This window comes from Eschrichtius robustus, chromosome 12 (genome assembly GCF_028021215.1).
Source record: "Eschrichtius robustus isolate mEscRob2 chromosome 12, mEscRob2.pri, whole genome shotgun sequence".
Taxonomy (NCBI): Eukaryota; Metazoa; Chordata; class Mammalia; order Artiodactyla; family Eschrichtiidae; genus Eschrichtius; species Eschrichtius robustus.
The window spans coordinates 14,695,308-14,712,083 of record NC_090835.1 but is presented as its reverse complement, the minus strand read 5'-3'; the positions used below and the strand labels follow the sequence as shown (position 1 = coordinate 14,712,083).

General features: G+C 36.8%; 1 protein-coding gene across 4 annotated transcripts in view; it reads left to right on the top strand.

The window, feature by feature from the left end:
* CNTN6 (contactin 6) overlaps positions 1-16,776 on the top strand; it is a 155,775-nt gene that overhangs the window by 83,082 nt on the left and 55,917 nt on the right. For 3 of the 4 annotated variants that reach the window (XM_068557769.1, XM_068557768.1, XM_068557767.1), the window contains 3 exons: positions 1,305-1,441; positions 2,936-3,065; positions 4,987-5,137. In XM_068557769.1, the coding sequence (XP_068413870.1) occupies positions 1,305-1,441; positions 2,936-3,065; positions 4,987-5,137 (418 nt within the window). The remainder of the gene's footprint in view (positions 1-1,304; positions 1,442-2,935; positions 3,066-4,986; positions 5,138-16,776) is intronic. The other variant, XM_068557770.1, reaches the window with a different exon arrangement.

Here is a 16,776-nt window from a genome sequence, read left to right as displayed (position 1 = left end):
TCAGCACTTAAGCACACACAACCTGGATGTTCTAATAGTTAACACCTGCACTGCCCTTGAATAACTGTGAAAAAGAGCCAATGCATAAATGCTTCCTCCTCCTTTCCTGGGTAGGCAGTTATAGACACTCCTTATACATTCACAGAGAATGGGGTAACAATCGTCCGTGCTGGTGGTCAACTCAATAACTCATCCTTGCATTAACTCTTTCCTTCCCTGTTGACTCTCCCTTTTCCTGACACCTTACCCTTGGCCAGCACTCACAAATAAACAAACTGAACACAAGCCCTTGACTTTGGCTCTGCTCTCAGAGTAAAAAGATAGGTTTATCTTTTCTAACTATGTCTTCTTGAGCAGGTTACCTAACACCCATACAACAAAATCCTCTATAAAAGTTTGGAGGGAGAATTGAGTACAACACATGTAAAACACCTAGCTTGTAATAGACTGAGATTCCAAAGGAAGGCTCCTCCACTCCAACATATCTAGAATAGATCTAAACAAAGGTGAGGGATTAAATGGCAAATCCAGAAAGTTTCCTATCATCATTATAGAAGAAATATTAATTTTAAAGCATTTAACTTATACACCCCTGTTTCCATGAATGTTAGAAAGGATAATACTACCTTACACTTAAATAACATTTCAACATCAATTATACCAGTTGCTTTTTGCTTCAGAACTATGTAGAACTTTCTCAGATTAGAAAATAAGGTTTGGAAAATTCATGCCTAGGATTAAAGTTAGATGCTTAACCTATATACAACTCCAAAAGTTCTCATTCCCTGTCAAGAATTTTATGTAGGGAAAAAAAAAAACTGGATTATTACCGTACTAAAATGCGATGAGGCTGATATTTGATTTATGCTTCAAACTATTGAATTGTAATTATGTCAAGTATAGATACAATTATTTTACTTAGTTTAATCCAAATGTAATCAATGGCCTTTTGCCCACAGAGGGTTCAGATTTGATATACATTTTCTAACTTGACCTACATCCTAATATTTAACATGGAATTATTCTCTAGCCTTGTTCCCACAACTCCCAAGTTGTTATATAGGTGCAGCAAAATGACAAAAGGCAAACATCAATCTTATGCAAAAGGTCCACTGATATTTACAACAGGGTTTCTCTTATCCCACTTTGGGGGTCCTGCATTTCTCTTCCCTCAAATCATGTGTGTACAGTACTACCAGACCCAGTTAGCCTTGCCCTTCTGATTTCTACAGTCCTTGGAAAGTAAAATAATGTCTTGGATAACTGACTTGCTGAAGAGCTGCTGTTGTTTCTTTTTGAAACAGCCCCTCCAGAATGGGAACAAAAAATCCAAAATACATACCTGTCCATCTATGACAGCTTGTTTTGGGAATGCAAAGCTAGTGGAAAGCCAAACCCTTGGTACACGTGGTTAAAGAATGGTGAACGCCTCAATCCAGAGGTAAGCAACTGTGCTGATATTAAACATTCACCTACTCTGCTAGGGAAATTTTGTTACTAACAGAAACTATGTTTCTGGAGTGTTTAGTAGGTGCCAGGAAATATAGTATAATCTTTATATACCTTAATTTATTTGATCCTTAAATTTATTTAATCCTCACATAGCTATTAATATTATCACCATTTTTCAAATGAGAAAACTAAGGGTAGAGAACACAACTTGTACAAGGTCACACATTACTCAGTGATGGATCCGTATTCAGATGATACCATTATCATCATCATCATCATCAACAACAACATCCACGGAACTCTCATATGAGCCAGGCCCTGTGTTAAATATTTTCCGTGCATTATCTTATTGTGTCCTCATGACAATTTTATGAGAGAGATATGATTATTATTTCTATAAATGAAAAAAAATTGGTTTCAGAGGGCTTAAGTCCATTTGTCCAAGGTCACACCGCAGCTAGTAAATGTTAGAATTAGTATTCTAAGCACAATCTGACTCCAGAACCCAAGCTCTTAATTATTACCCAGTATCTTGGTTTTATGAAAGCTAATGGCTCTCTCTAACCTTAGGGAAGTAGAGAACTGAGGCAGTTATCCTCATTTTTCAATCTAAAGCATACCTTATTCTACAATATACAGAAAATGAGACAAGGTTATTTTTCCCATCAAATTATCCAAATAATTGTGTTAATTCTCCACTCTACTTTGCACTTATATGCACAGTTAGAGATAAAAGGAACATCTGTTGTTTAGAATCTGAATGGAACACTGTTCTTTGTTTCGGCTTTACTGAAATTTAATTCCTGAATCCCTTTTGCATATAACATTCCCTGTTTCCTCCAGCCTACTTTTGTTATCTTTAGAGGATGGTAATAGGTACCCTGAAGTATTTAAAGTTATATTTGCACTATTAAACTATTTCATTCTACACACTCAAAATTATATTTCTATACCCCAAATGGGACTCTGTAACAGATTTTGGCTATTTAAACATACTTTACAGTCCACTGCAGAAAAGAAGAATTTAGCTCCTTCAACTTACGTACTCAATTAGAAAATTATCAAGTCATCATATTTTAAGTCTTTCTGAGACATTATGATGGAAATCCAAGGAAATTTGCTAATCACTCTACCCACGTCTAACATTATTGTCAACCATGTTTTCTGGAAAATTGTAATGGTAGAGTATTCCAATTATTTTATATACCATATAACAGAAAGGTAACATACCTTTTTTGCAAATAATGCCAATATTCAAAGAAATAAGGTAACATAAAATATACTAACCACTAAAATTATACTAAGAACATTTCCATTTTTTTAAACTCCACAAAGCTTCTCAGGATCTTGAAGTATATTAACCTCATTTTCATAAGCAATAGTTCTCATACACCAAAATATCATAGCTCATAGATATGCATAAATGATAAAAGAATACCTACGTTAACACACTAGCATCTTTATGTGACTTTTCTTTTATTAGGAAAGAATTCAAATAGAAAATGGGACACTTATCATAACTATGCTGAATGTGTCAGATTCTGGTATCTACCAATGTGCTGCAGAAAACAAATATCAGATAATTTATGCAAATGCAGAATTGAGAGTATTAGGTAAGTCATTCATTTATACCCAAAAAATTCAAACTGACATTTTAGCAAGCTATGATTATGTGTAATATGAATCCAATTTTTCTGTAAATTAGAAATTGATTTTCCTTGAAATAATGAAAAATGTCTAAGTTAGCTTCTACAAAAATGCAAAGTGAGAATTATTATTCTGCTAGGGCAGCATATTAGGGCTTGGAGGAGCCCACTATTGGGTTCATCCAAACCAGAAGGGGCTCCTCCAAAGCTGATCCCAGCATGAGGTTTTGAATACAACCCCAAAAGCATCTATCAGGAATGTTTTCAGCTGAAAATAAGAAAACAAGAAATGAAAACCTCAATTTATAGAGACTTAAACAACGATTTATTTTATCTCAATAAGAACTTCAGGGGTGGTAACTGAGCAATGGCACTGTGACTTGATGGCGTTATTCTTTAAACTCTTTCCTCATGCTTGTAGCCTCCTGGTTCCAGGATGACTGCTGTAGCTACAGAAATCAAGTCCATATTCAAAGCAGAAGAAGACAGAGCAGACAGTCCTTTTCATTAGAAAAGCAAAAATTTCTGAGCCCTTACAGCAGACTCCGTTTATGTCATTAGCTAGAACCCTGTCATATGACCACTGAGACCTCGAGAGAAGCTGGGAAAATAAGCCCCTACAGTGGAAAATGTTGAGATAGAAGTGGTTTGCAGATGATATTCTGGAACAGTCAACCAGTGGTGTCTGTCAGGATAAATGACTCATTGATATATTTCATCCTAACGCTTTCTTAATGGTATGAAGACAGGAGATGAAAGAGAGGAGGAATCAAGCAAAAAGACAGTTTCACGAGCATATGGGTGATGGACATTGATTCATCTGTTTATTCATTCAGCCAGTATTTATTGAATATTTATTGTGTACTAAGCACCTAAAACATAATTATCAAAATTAAAGTGATCTTTACCTTCATAGAACCTGTAGTTTCACAGAGAAAAAAGGCTAAGTTTTAAAATATCATGATTATTACAGTGAAGAATTGAATAGGTGTTATCAGTTGAACATAACCTAAATTGAGAACATTATCTTTAAGCTGAAATCAGAAGAAAAAGCATGCACAAGTCAGTGGAAGGACAGAGAAGCCATACTCGAAATGCCCAGAAGCAAGAGAACATGGCATATCTGAAAGAACTTCAGTTCACGTAGACTTTAGGCTAGGAATGGGGATTGGACACATAGGTTCCCACAAGAATGGAGCTGGGAAGACTTGGATGCACCCAGGCAGTCTAATTATTTATCACCCTCATGAACTGGTATTTGTTGAAACTGACAAAGATTGGGTTTTTTTTTTTTTTTAAGTTTCTACTCAGCCTGCCTGCTTCAACACAAGGCAGACTATTTCCATTTTTCTAGTTAAAGGCACGCCTGAAGAAATCTAAAATAATGATGATGTACTTCTGATTTACTTCAAAGGTATTTCATTGTCATATATGTATATTCACATTTAGGATTATTATCTTGGCTAGAACAGATTTAGTAATTTCCCTAATCAGGGTTAAAATTCCGTCTTCTGTTCTTGTGGAACCATTTTCACCCTCTTCATTATAAATACTATTAAGAATGTGACTTTTTGTAACTTGCTTCCTCCCTCGCTCCAGCTTGCTTTTGTTAGCACAATGACCAGCACCAAAACAAAAATAAATTACATTTACTGAGCCCATACTTTGTGCCAGGCACTATTTACCCTTCTTTATTGAATGTTATCTCATTCAAGACCTAGACTAACTTTCTGAGGTAATATCTACTGTCATCCTCATTTTACAAATGGAAACTGACTCCAAAATGCCAAATCCATAACTAGCCCAAAGAAACCTTGAGCAAAGTAGCTTGAAAAAAGTTTTGTTTACAGATATTAGTAATTTAACAATTCTGTAATTTTGTTTTTAGCCTCAGCTCCTGATTTCTCCAAAAATCCCATTAAAAAAAATTCAGTTGTTCAAGTTGGAGGGGATATTGTGATCGAATGCAAACCGAATGCTTTCCCTAGGGCCGCCATCTCCTGGAAAAGAGGAATGGAGAGCCTGAGACAAAGCAAAAGGTAAACAAATCTCTTTTGTTTTAATATTTTAAATATTTTGTAATATAATATCTTCCAGATTTTTAGGGCTTACTAGGTCTTCCAAAATTCCCTCCCTTATTACTCCCTCCCAACTTACAACTACATATGCGGAGATATCAAACATTTTCACATGATGGTAAAAACAAAAGGATCTTACAAGGCTACAAGCTGTTTCTATAATTTGACTGCAATATTTTCAGTGCATGCACTTGTAACAGATATATTTTAAAAAATCCTTTAACACCTTTTTCTATATTCAGTTTGAAGGCTTTTTCCTGACCCAGCCTGCTGAGAAATCATTGAGAAGAGCATTATACAAACAAAGGAGGCAGTCATACTCATACACCTGGCGTTGCGGTTTTTAAATAGTCACACAGGTGTTCACCCCAGGACAAAATGAATTCACCACATGAGAAAAATGTAGACAGGTTCCTGTAGAGAAAGAAGAGAGGTTTCCTTCTACTATGGATGTGGTTGAGAAATCCCTGATCGGCACTGGCATGTTTTCTGGGAGAGTTTTGACAGCCCAAAAACAGGTGTTTTTCTCTACTCATAATACATTTCAGTCCACTGTGCTGTAGAACCTTGTATACCCAGAGTTGACTTGACTACAGTTGCAGCTCTAATTTAATGACCCATGTGTGTTTCTATGTGATCAAATATACAATGGGGTACTACTATGAATTAGCTGTTGTGCTGAAGATATGAAAATGGTTCAATGGGCACTTCTTCAGCATCATATGCGTCACAAACTCATATACATACTAGGCAGGTAACATAAATAATGAAACAGGCCAAGTGAAAGAAAAGACAACTAAAGTGTGATGAAAAAATGGCTATCTGTCAATCTTGGAAGACTGTGAAGGACTGGAGAGCGAGTTCTACACCTAAAAGAGGCAGTCATAACTCTGAATGCAGTCAAATGTTTTATGGGAAGAACCTCTAACATTTCAGGAAAAGCTAGAAATCTGATTTTTGGCACTGAAACTTCTGAGCCAGAAAAAATGTCCATAGGCGGGTTGCAGGGACACCATTTTGTCATTTCTGATCTCAGATTGCATTTGTGGTCAGGAAGAGAGAAAAGGAAGTTAAAACAAGCAAACAAACAGTGTTAATTGTGTACAGTGTTCTCACCGTTATATCTGCTGCCTTGCAGACCCTCTCCTGACATGGCAAGATATACAAGAGAAAGCCCCTTCAAAGGCACTCTTTCCTTTCTTACTGTTTTCTGTCTCCAGGGGTCTCTACAGCCCCAGACTGAAGCTTTTCCCAGGAGAGGGATTCTGTCAAATGTATCCTTGTATGTCCTGTGCCTTGGCACAGAACCCAAACTCAATAAATATCTGCAGAATGAATGAACATGTCCAAAAGGATGAATATGTAAGGCATTACCTAAGCTTTATAGAAAGCCTATTCTGGGAGGAAATGCCTCAAGACATAAGAGCAGATAATTCGAAACTAAGGTGAAAAGAAAGGTGAAAGGAAAACTGGTGCCCTGCCCCAGCTGGGCTCCTTCCTCATGTAGACTACCTGGGAAACTGCTGCAAGCACTCCCAACAGATCTGGATGTGGATCTTCTTTAAATGTTTTCTCTTTCATTCCTAAATCCTAATCAAAGTTTAAATATACTGCTGTAGAACAGGAAAACTCAAGAGATCCCATAGGCTCAAACACAGGCTCTGTACTGAGGGTTCGGAAAGATCGATTAGCTCTGCTTCATTTACTAAAGCGACTGTAAGTTTTCACCTAAAGACCCAGAATGACTACTGTTTACCTTCTATAACCTTTAAAGACCCAAATGCAAGGCATGTTGGGAAGAGAAAGAAAAGGAAAAAGATTTAGATGGAGGGTACAAGGGAAACTGCTTTTTCAAACAGCTTTTCAGATTTTTGTTTTATTTGTTTTGCCCCATATAGGATGAATTTGGGATCTTTTTAGCCTCCGAACAGTCACTAATAGTTATATCAGATTCAGCATCGTCTCACTGGGATTAAAGAAATGGCCCACATGATTTTTATGTACAGATTCTTCTTTCAAAATTCCATTCACTCATTGCTTTAGAATTTCATTACAGGTTTCAGCAAAAGAAAACAAATAAAATTATCTCCTGAATATGCATCCTAAAAAGTTGGGAAAAAAAGTCGAGCCCCAGCAGAGTACAGTAATTACAGATGTATATCTCTGCCAGGTATAGCTGACCTTAAGCAGTAATTTGCAAAGGTCACACACAGCCAGCTCTGTGAGACTTTGTGTTTCTGCATGTTTCCTATCCTGCCCCCTCTTCTATTGTTTTCTGAGATGACCGGTTTCATTAAGAGTTGACTTCATGGAGCTTATTGGGAAATGCAGCACCCATGCTTCTATTTGTGTTGACTTGATGGCTTTTTTGTAGTCTTATCATGGTGATTTCCAAACAGGCTGAAGGTAAAAATCAGAGCAGTGATAAAAAAAAAAGGAAAGAAGGAAGGAAAGAAGAAAGGAAGGAAGGAATGGAGGAAGGGAGGAAGGGAAGGAGGAGGGAAGGAGGGAAAGGGCATAACCGTTTACTGTGGAGGTGTATGGTACAATGAAGAGATAGCCCAGCCTCTATTCTATCCTAATTACACCATAACTTAGAGTAAGTCACATGTCTTTGATAGGCCTCTATATGTAAAATGGATTAGAAGCATCTCATCTTCCTAAAAGAGAACAGAGAGCCAAGTAGTGTCTCCAAGCCCATTCAAGCCTAAGGTTGATTATTTCTTCTATAGCTTTGATATGAGCCATTAGAAGGGAACTGACTCTTTTCTCCATGATCTTTTCTCCTTCTCAAGTCAGTGTTGCCAGGACAGATCCCAAATTCTAGCAAAGTAACTGCATTCAGCTTGTAAGTAGCTACCACACTGAAAGAACACTCTGGGGAGGAGAATATTAAAAGAGTACCTAATGCCACAAAACAGTTCTTCTAACATTTGCAATATATGAATAAAAGTTATTTGACTTAGAGTCTGTGTATACATTTTTACACTGTGTGTGCACACACTTGTGTGTGTGTGTGTGTACCATAGGGGTAGCCATAATTTCCGAAACTAATGAAATTAATTACCCTAGGAGACAGAGACCTAGTCCATTGTCCAAATTTTATAGAGCCAGATCCTAAACTCAAACACAGAACACTGAGTCTTAGTACACAGATTTTAATGCCACATCAGCCTGAATATTTTATCTAAATAGCAAAATAAATGTAATTCCTATCCTTTCATACTCTGTTAAAGCATGATACAACTGTATACACAGGAAGATTAAAAGAATCAGGTACAGAAAACAGTTTAAATGATTCCAAGTAGGAACAGTTTTTAGTTCTTGACCTTGGAAATATCTACATGGGGAAATGTACGTTTTTAGTCTGTTATAAAACTTCTATATCATCCTGTCTACTCTGAAATTTCATTGTTGCTACACTTGCTTCCAATAAAGTGTAACTAGAAATGGTTGAAAGGACTCTAAAGAAGCTTATTCAAAGTAATCTTACTGTATGCCCTACTTATAAAAATGGTGGCAATATATATTTTTTGACAATTTCTTCCAGTCTTACAAGAATCAAGACAGCATATATCACATAGCTAATGCAAAGCTTAGAATTGATGCCAAATCTGCCATCTCTGTTTCCAGATCTTTTCCTCTCTGCAAATAATGGAGAACATACTCAAACTCTTTATTTTCTGAAAGCTATTATCACGTGATTTTACCAAATTTCATGTGTTGATAATTCAGATCAAGCAACATTTCTGAATATGGTTAGTGTTTCTTATTGGCCTGTGTGTCACAAAGTTTTGACTATTTTAAGAGTTCCATCTTTACAAGTGTCTATATTCGTGACTGGCTGTCATAAGAGAAAAGTTTTACTCCAACTAAAAATAGGCAGATGGCATTACAGAGCCCTAAGGCTGCCTGGTTTCCTGCCAGGAATCTACAGTCATACTCCATCTACCTCTTCCTTTTTGGAGCTACCAGTCATTTAGAAACAGCACCTAAACTGAAGAGAAGCAATGGTGTGTTCCTGTGGAAGAAACTGGGATGTATTATAAAGAGTCCCTTTTTGGGAATCAGAAAACCAGGATTCTGGTCCCAGTTCTGTCATTGACGAGTGGCCTGACCTTGGGTAAAATCACTAGCCTACTGTTTTTCTCATTGAGGTCACTGTTTCCTGGACTTATTTAAGATGAAATAATTTGAAAACAACTTTCAGAAATACTAAGCATGCTACCCATGCAATGACTGCCAGAATAGAGATTATATGTTAGAAACCAATGCAAAACGTTAGCCTGGCAGGTTGAAATTGCAGATTCTATCACACTCATACTCATAGTTTTATATATGTTTTACTGATTTGTTCAGGTGACCAAGTGATTGAGCCAAACATGGTGATTGCTGTGAATTGTCAAAACAGCTAAAATGATCTGTTTAGATGGATTCAGAGGTTACAGAGGGCCCTGGCATCTAGATTTAAGCATCCCGAGAGTACTAGGCACCACTCATTAACTCGCCATTATGGGCCCAGCACCCAGAACAAACCTGGAACATAACAGATGTCCAATGAATATTTTCTACTTTGCTAAATCAATGAAAGTTAAAATTTACTTTCTTTTGTGTCTACCTGAATTAAGAGATTTTGCAGTTAAACCAAAAACGTATTTAATAATTAATAGACCAATGATGTGTTTATTCATTCATTCTGTAAAGATCTGATGAGCAAAAATTATACCCTAAATACTATACTAGGTTCTGTAGATAATTTTTAAGTAGCCAACTAGATGATACATAATATGCCTTCATAAGAAAGTGTTTTGTTTTTAAGTTATTTGGAGTCAAAGATCTGAGTTCTGGTATGAACTCTACTTCTCACTAAGTTAACTTCTAGCAAGTCCTTTAACTTCAATGGTTCTCAGTTGATTTGTTTGGAAAATAGAGAAAATAATACTTGTCTCACCCTTGGAGTTGCGTGAGACTCAAATGACATAGCATGTGTGAAAAGGAGGGGTGATCTGTATACACTCTGTTACCATTGGGTGCATTTACTGCTGTTATCCTAACCTTTATGCAAATCCAAGTTACACATTCTTACCTCCACCAGCCAAGGGAAAAACCACAGACTTCACCACAGGAAGTCAAGATGAATACAGATTAAGCTTATCTGTGCAAGGCATTCTGAGGCAACTGAAGGAATCAATTCCACATCTGCTAAGTTTGATTAATCGCTTCTTTTTTGCCTTGTGGATCCACTTAGCAAGTGAACTGACAGAAATCAAAGGCCTAGATTTATCTCCTTATACCCAGTGACTGCCGGCTACCTGTTCAGGGGTCACCTCATGAATTTAATAGAAAACGCAGGAAATGTGAACCTGCTGGGAAGACAGCTCAAAACGTCCTCTGAAGGGCAGCATTCAATAAGACGCCTAAATCACCTGAGATCTTGTCCGAGTGGGAACACAAGCTCTGAACAACAAAAACAAAGAGATGGACAGATTTTTTTTCCTATTATTGAAAGAATAATAATTGAATTAATAGGTAACCCATCACATTGCTTCTTCACTTTCCTAAAAAAATCCACCACATTTCTCCGTCATTTCATAAAATGAAGTAAAATAAAATCCAGCTATATGTTAGACTAATTGTCATTAATAATTAAAATAACCATTTTAAGCACCTCCATATGACAGGCAGTATACCAGGCTTTTCATATATCTCAAAAAACTAAAGCACACTTTTTTTCATATTCAGATAACATTTCTGAAGGACACAGTTGCCACAGAGCATACGGTTATGTTTGTACCACTTTTACCCTGGTAATCTCAAAGAGCTGAATACAAACGGCACTTTGAAATTCACAGAGAATCGAACTCATTCAGTCATAGAGATTCTGCCTCTACCCCTGAGCAACTGGTTTCAGGATGTGATCATATTCCACAGACTTGAAATAAGAGGACTGTTGGACTTTTTGGAACCGATTTCATTACCTCTTTCCACCCAGATACACACACACACACACACACACACATATATATATATATATATATATATATATATATATATATATACTTCTAAACAGATCTTATCAAATCCTGGATTTTGTGCTTTATCCTACAATAATGACACCATTAAAACCTGCGTGGCCCTGGGCACTTCATAAAATGGTGTACCCTGTGGGAACATAATGAACCCATTAGGTGGCATGGAATCTAGTAGTGATGCTTATTCAATAGTTTCGCCTTCAATCCCCCAATTTGGTGGGCCCACTCCATTTCCATCTGCATGGCACTTCAACTCCCAAGACCTCCCTCTTAGACACAATAGTATCTTGTGGGAAAGGGCCAGTGGAAGAAGAGTAGAGAGGGGAAGCAGAAATGAGAGAGAAGGAGATGAGGAGAAACAAGGATGAGATGTCATTCTCTGTGCCAAGAGATAATTGATCGTTATTGAGCAAGTCACTTGATCTTTCTTTTCTTCATGGGTAAAAAGGTACACTTGGGAGAACCTATTTGAAAGCCCTTAGCATAGTGACACAGAAAAGGAACAGAATAAAAAAAAAAAGAGTCTGTCTTCATTCTTCTCCTTGCTAAGCTATCTGGACAAAGTAGTTCCTTTAGTTACAGAGCCTGTTGCCCAACACTTAGCTATCATTCCACTTTCTCCTTGGAGCCTTTTCACAGCCATCTTACCCTGTGGGGCATCAGCTAATGGGAGTCTGGCTGCCTCGTTGTAAGGAAGCCGATTATATGATGCTCTCTCCCTGTTTGACCCTTCTCTATGCATTTTTCAATAACTGCTTTCTAAATCACCACTATTCCTTCTTTTTTTAAACCTTTACCTCCAAGCGCTCAATCTTAATAAAATATCCCCTCCACACATGTTTTTTTTAATGCAACTTTAGCTAGAATGTAGCAACTGGTAAGCAGGATTTCCTAGCCCTTCCTCCTTGCAGAGCTTCCTAATGGAACAAGCAAATAAAACTAATTTTATTTTGTATCACCAACTACTTAATACAATAGTGCTTAGTACATTAGGTAGAATGAGTATCAAATAGGCAAATGAACCATATGTTCCCATGTTTAAGGAAGAATGACAGTCTGCATAATGCCAGGCTTATTACAATCTCCCTTCTGTGCTGCTTCTTTGTAATAAAATTTTAAATCGTTCATACTCAACTCCTGAAAGCCTTGTTAAGGTGAGCCTTTCCAAGGGAATACATGCTGAAGATGTCAAGAGCCATCTGATACTCTTGCCTGTGTCACGCAAAGATGTAACAAGCTAAAATCCTATGTGTGCCCCTGTCAGTCTTGCCCTATTTTTTCCTCTTGCCATCCAACCTTCCTTTCTTTATCCCCACTGGCCTCCACTGGCCTGGAGCACTGACCCTTTAGCACAATGCCTGCAGAGCCACCTACCTGACATGGTCTGAAAAAGCTCCAGTTCATTAAAGATGTAAAGCCTGCCTTTAAACCCAGCCTGCCCAGCTGGGTGTGTGCTGTTTAACACTACTGCCTTAGACTATCATTGCTTTAGTTCCCTATTTAAAATGTTTTAATGATGGGTAATAACATCCTGTGGTTTTAAGCCAAGGGCAAATACAGCAAAGCAAAGAAGTTCCACAAATAAATAGCATCTTATAAATTCTTGTACTATAAGCTATCACTGAAAATGCATAAGCTTCATCATAGAGTTGCTAAGAATTCATTGGCTAGATTGGTAGATTTCATTATCATGCATAAGATTTTCATGTATAAGATTTCAAGATCATGCATGATTATGCATAAGAACCTTGTGAAAAATGCAGATCCCAGAGCTGCATTCAAGATTTTGAGTTAGTGGGTAAGAAGAAGGGCTGAGAAATCTGCATTTTTACAAATTCACTCTCTCTGCTCCCAAATAAAGCTGAGACTGTTCCATACCACCTAGAGAAACACTGATTTGGTGCGAATGTATCATTTAAAAAATAGAAACTTTGTTTCATCTCCTTTCCCCTAAGAACTCTGCTTCCTGTACTACCACACTCAGCTCCTCATCTTATCTCATTGCTGAGGAGATGTTAAGTCCTCAGTTCAGTTACTTTTTGAAAATATGAATACAATTGGCCTTCAAATGGTGTCAACTTACTTAAGTGCTTGCTTCTAATTTCTGAGTGACATTTATATCTTCCAAAGTGTACGTAAATATTCAACAGCAATAATTTTATAGACAGACAAGGTCAGTTATTAGTGCAATTTATACAAATGACCTTTCATTCTCCGTTTGACTTTGGCAGAAAAAAGTGATCACTTGATATGCTTAAAGTATAATGTTCCTTACTTGGAAAGAAAATGGTTGCTTGACAAGTGTTTGTTACGCCCACCCTTTTTTAGAGATACTGGTGGGCATACAGAAAGTAAATAAATAGAAATAGATAGAAATATAATTTTTGTCTTGGTAGAAATTATGATCCAGTTGAAGAAATAAAAGCCAGACCAATTATGTGACAGTGAGTCTTGTTAATATTTTCAAAATGAAGAGTAGGCTATCAGAGCATTTTTTTTAAGTCACTGGCTATTATTTCCCTATATCTTTTTTTTTTCTTTTTTTCAACAGTAGAATTAAAAAGCATTTCCAAATGAAATTTATGCAAGAGCTCATTTCATAAAACAAGTAAAATTGAACTAATCTGGCTAATGTCCTGGAGGGAGAATCAGAGCCCCTCTCTAAACCCTCATCACTTTTCAGCCACAAGCAGCCATTGGAGTGCCCTAAAAATCCCCTGGATCTCCTGAGAGCATAGCTGGAGAATTACTGAGTTAGAGTGACAAATCTGATCCTCAAGTGTAACTTGTCAAACCATTCACTTATTTATAAGCACAACTGCAAACCAATTTGACAGGCCGTGTAGAAGATTCTAGGTTTATAAATTTGAATGAGCCCAGAATCTGGCGGGGGAAGCAGGCAGGTCAACAGCTCCAGTGCAGTGGGGCATGTGTCACCACAGACAGAAGATGGTGTAGAGACTCAGGAATGCAGCTTACAGGAGGAGAGAAAGGCCTTAGCAGGTTGGAGGTAACTGACCTGGCACTTGAAGGGTAGGTAGGAAAATCTCCTACACGAGGAATGTAGGAGGAACAGGTTTACTGTGTGGCAGCTTTAATCCATAGTAAGCTTCATACTTGATGCCATTTCGAAGATTTAGATTTAGACTTCCCTTCCTCAGTACAGGATATATTTCATCCATGATTTCTCTAAGTAGAGAATCAAATTATTTTATGAACGATCCAACAGTTGACTCTTTGAGCACTCAAGGGATGCTTAGATGTACTTAATTACATACAGTTTTCATTCTATCTCAGATTAAATTAACCAATATAGCCAGAAATCTACCCTTCTCATAGTTGACCCTGAGTCTCATCATATATAATAACAATAACAATAATAATATCCACTAATATCCTACCTACAATGGGCAGTATATTAAAATCTTAGATACAACAATTCACTTAATTTTTACAAGATACCTATGGAGGTTATCATTTATTTATACTTTTTAGATGAGTTAAAACTAAGGCTTAGAGAAGTTAGGCATCATGTCCACAGTCACACAGATAGTAAATGATAGAAAAGCATTCAATTCCAGGAAGCTCTGATTTCAAAGCCATGTGTAATATTAAACACTACACTGTAGGTTTTTCATTAGCTTTTTGAAGTAGTATAGTGTCCATCTGTGGATATAAATGCAGACTGTCATACTGTACACATTATTTGTTCCTCATTTTTTCCAGTTAGACCAAAATTCTTCTGAAAACTGTGATATATACACTCAAATTCTATTTTTATATCAATAAAAGGTATAGGATAAGTCCATATGTTGTCAATATACTGAAAGATGGAGTCAATTCACATCAATAAAATAAAATAATTCAGTCCTCTTAGTGGCTTAGCATCCTGCATCCACAACGTTCAAATGACTGACTGGATTTTCCATGTAACATACAATATAATTTCTGGTGACACAGACACAGATATGCAAATTCAACAAACAGGGATAAACTCCCTAAACTCATAAAGGACTTGATCTGATATGAAATTATGTGTTATAATTAAGAAGAAAGAATTAGCAGACTAGGAGGCACATCCAAGTTGACCTCCCTTTCTCAGCCAGTTTGTTAGTTTTGTAAAGATTCTGAGGAGTACAATAATTCAGTAGCCAAAGGGGATCTAGAATTGGAAATCCCACTAGCATCCATCACTTTCAAAACTACCCACGTTCAAGATAGCAAGGGGAGGCATTTCTGAGATACACATATTCTGACATCACTGAATTACAAAGCTGGAGTTAAAGGGGTAATAATCATGAATGTTCCAGCCCAATTCCCTCACTTTTTATATCTGAGGGAAAACAAAGACCTCGGGGATAAAGTTACCAGTTTAAGTTCACCTGGCTGTGTTTGAATCTCATCCATCTATCTCAAAGTAAGCTTCAGATACAGCTTTACATTTGCAAAATTTCAAAGCCTTGAGGAAAATCACACAATAGGCTCATCATCATAAACATAATGAAAGTGTAGCCAAAATGTCCTTGCAATGTTCAAACTTCTCCATTCTGTTTTGCACAACTCTTTCTCCCATTGTGTTTTCAATCGGTTTTCCTCCAGTTATTTTGGGAGCATACTTTTTAAGATATTTCTTTTAAGTCCTATTTTCACAACTTTTTTGTCATTTGCTAACTTTATAATTTCCTATCTTTTCTTTTGATTTGCTTGGGCTGTAAGGCATGTTAGCATATGAATCTGTTTTAATTCCCCTTTGTGTTTTCTCAGGCATCCTAAAATACTGCAGCAAATGCAGACACTTTCCTTTATCTTTCCTTTCTTCTACTGAACAGCTAAATATTCCTCTTAGGGCTCTTTCACTGGATTAATTTAACTAAGCTCTCCATCTGATGCAGTTTTGTTAATGTTAAATCACACTTCCTTCACATTTTATGGGAATCAGCCTAGCAGCACACTCTTTGGCATGCCATCGAAATAAAGACACATCATTACACCAAATAATTATGTTATTTAGCAAAGGTTCTTATCTGCCATCTCCTAATTTATGTCACAATTCAGTCACCCTGAATCTGTTTTTGCATTGTATGTCAGCCACTACAAAGCCGTTGCTTAAATTATTTGTGTATATTAAAGAAGGAGTCACATTTTGATGAATTCTAAGGTCTGATGCTTGATTTCTGCTTTGGAGTTTAGAAGAGTTGAACCAAAGGCTTAACTCTGAAACATTTGGCTGTTCACACCAGTAATTATGCATTAGGCATAAAATACAACCATAGAAACCAGGAATTTTTTAAAAATTAGACACTGGTAGCAGTGATGTTTTTATTTTTATGCAAATTAAAATGTGTTTGAGTCCATTTTTAATCTCCAGGTAATATTTCTAAACAATCCTTTGCTAGTTAAACCCTCTCAGTTAACTGTATAATGACCCTCAAATCATCTTTGATTAATCAGTTCATGACAAACATATCTTTGGCTATTTAATCTGATTAATATTCCTTTAGTCCATTACGGGTAGTAAGAAAAAAGGGCATGCAGCCATGCATACTGTGTTTTTCCCCTACACACCTG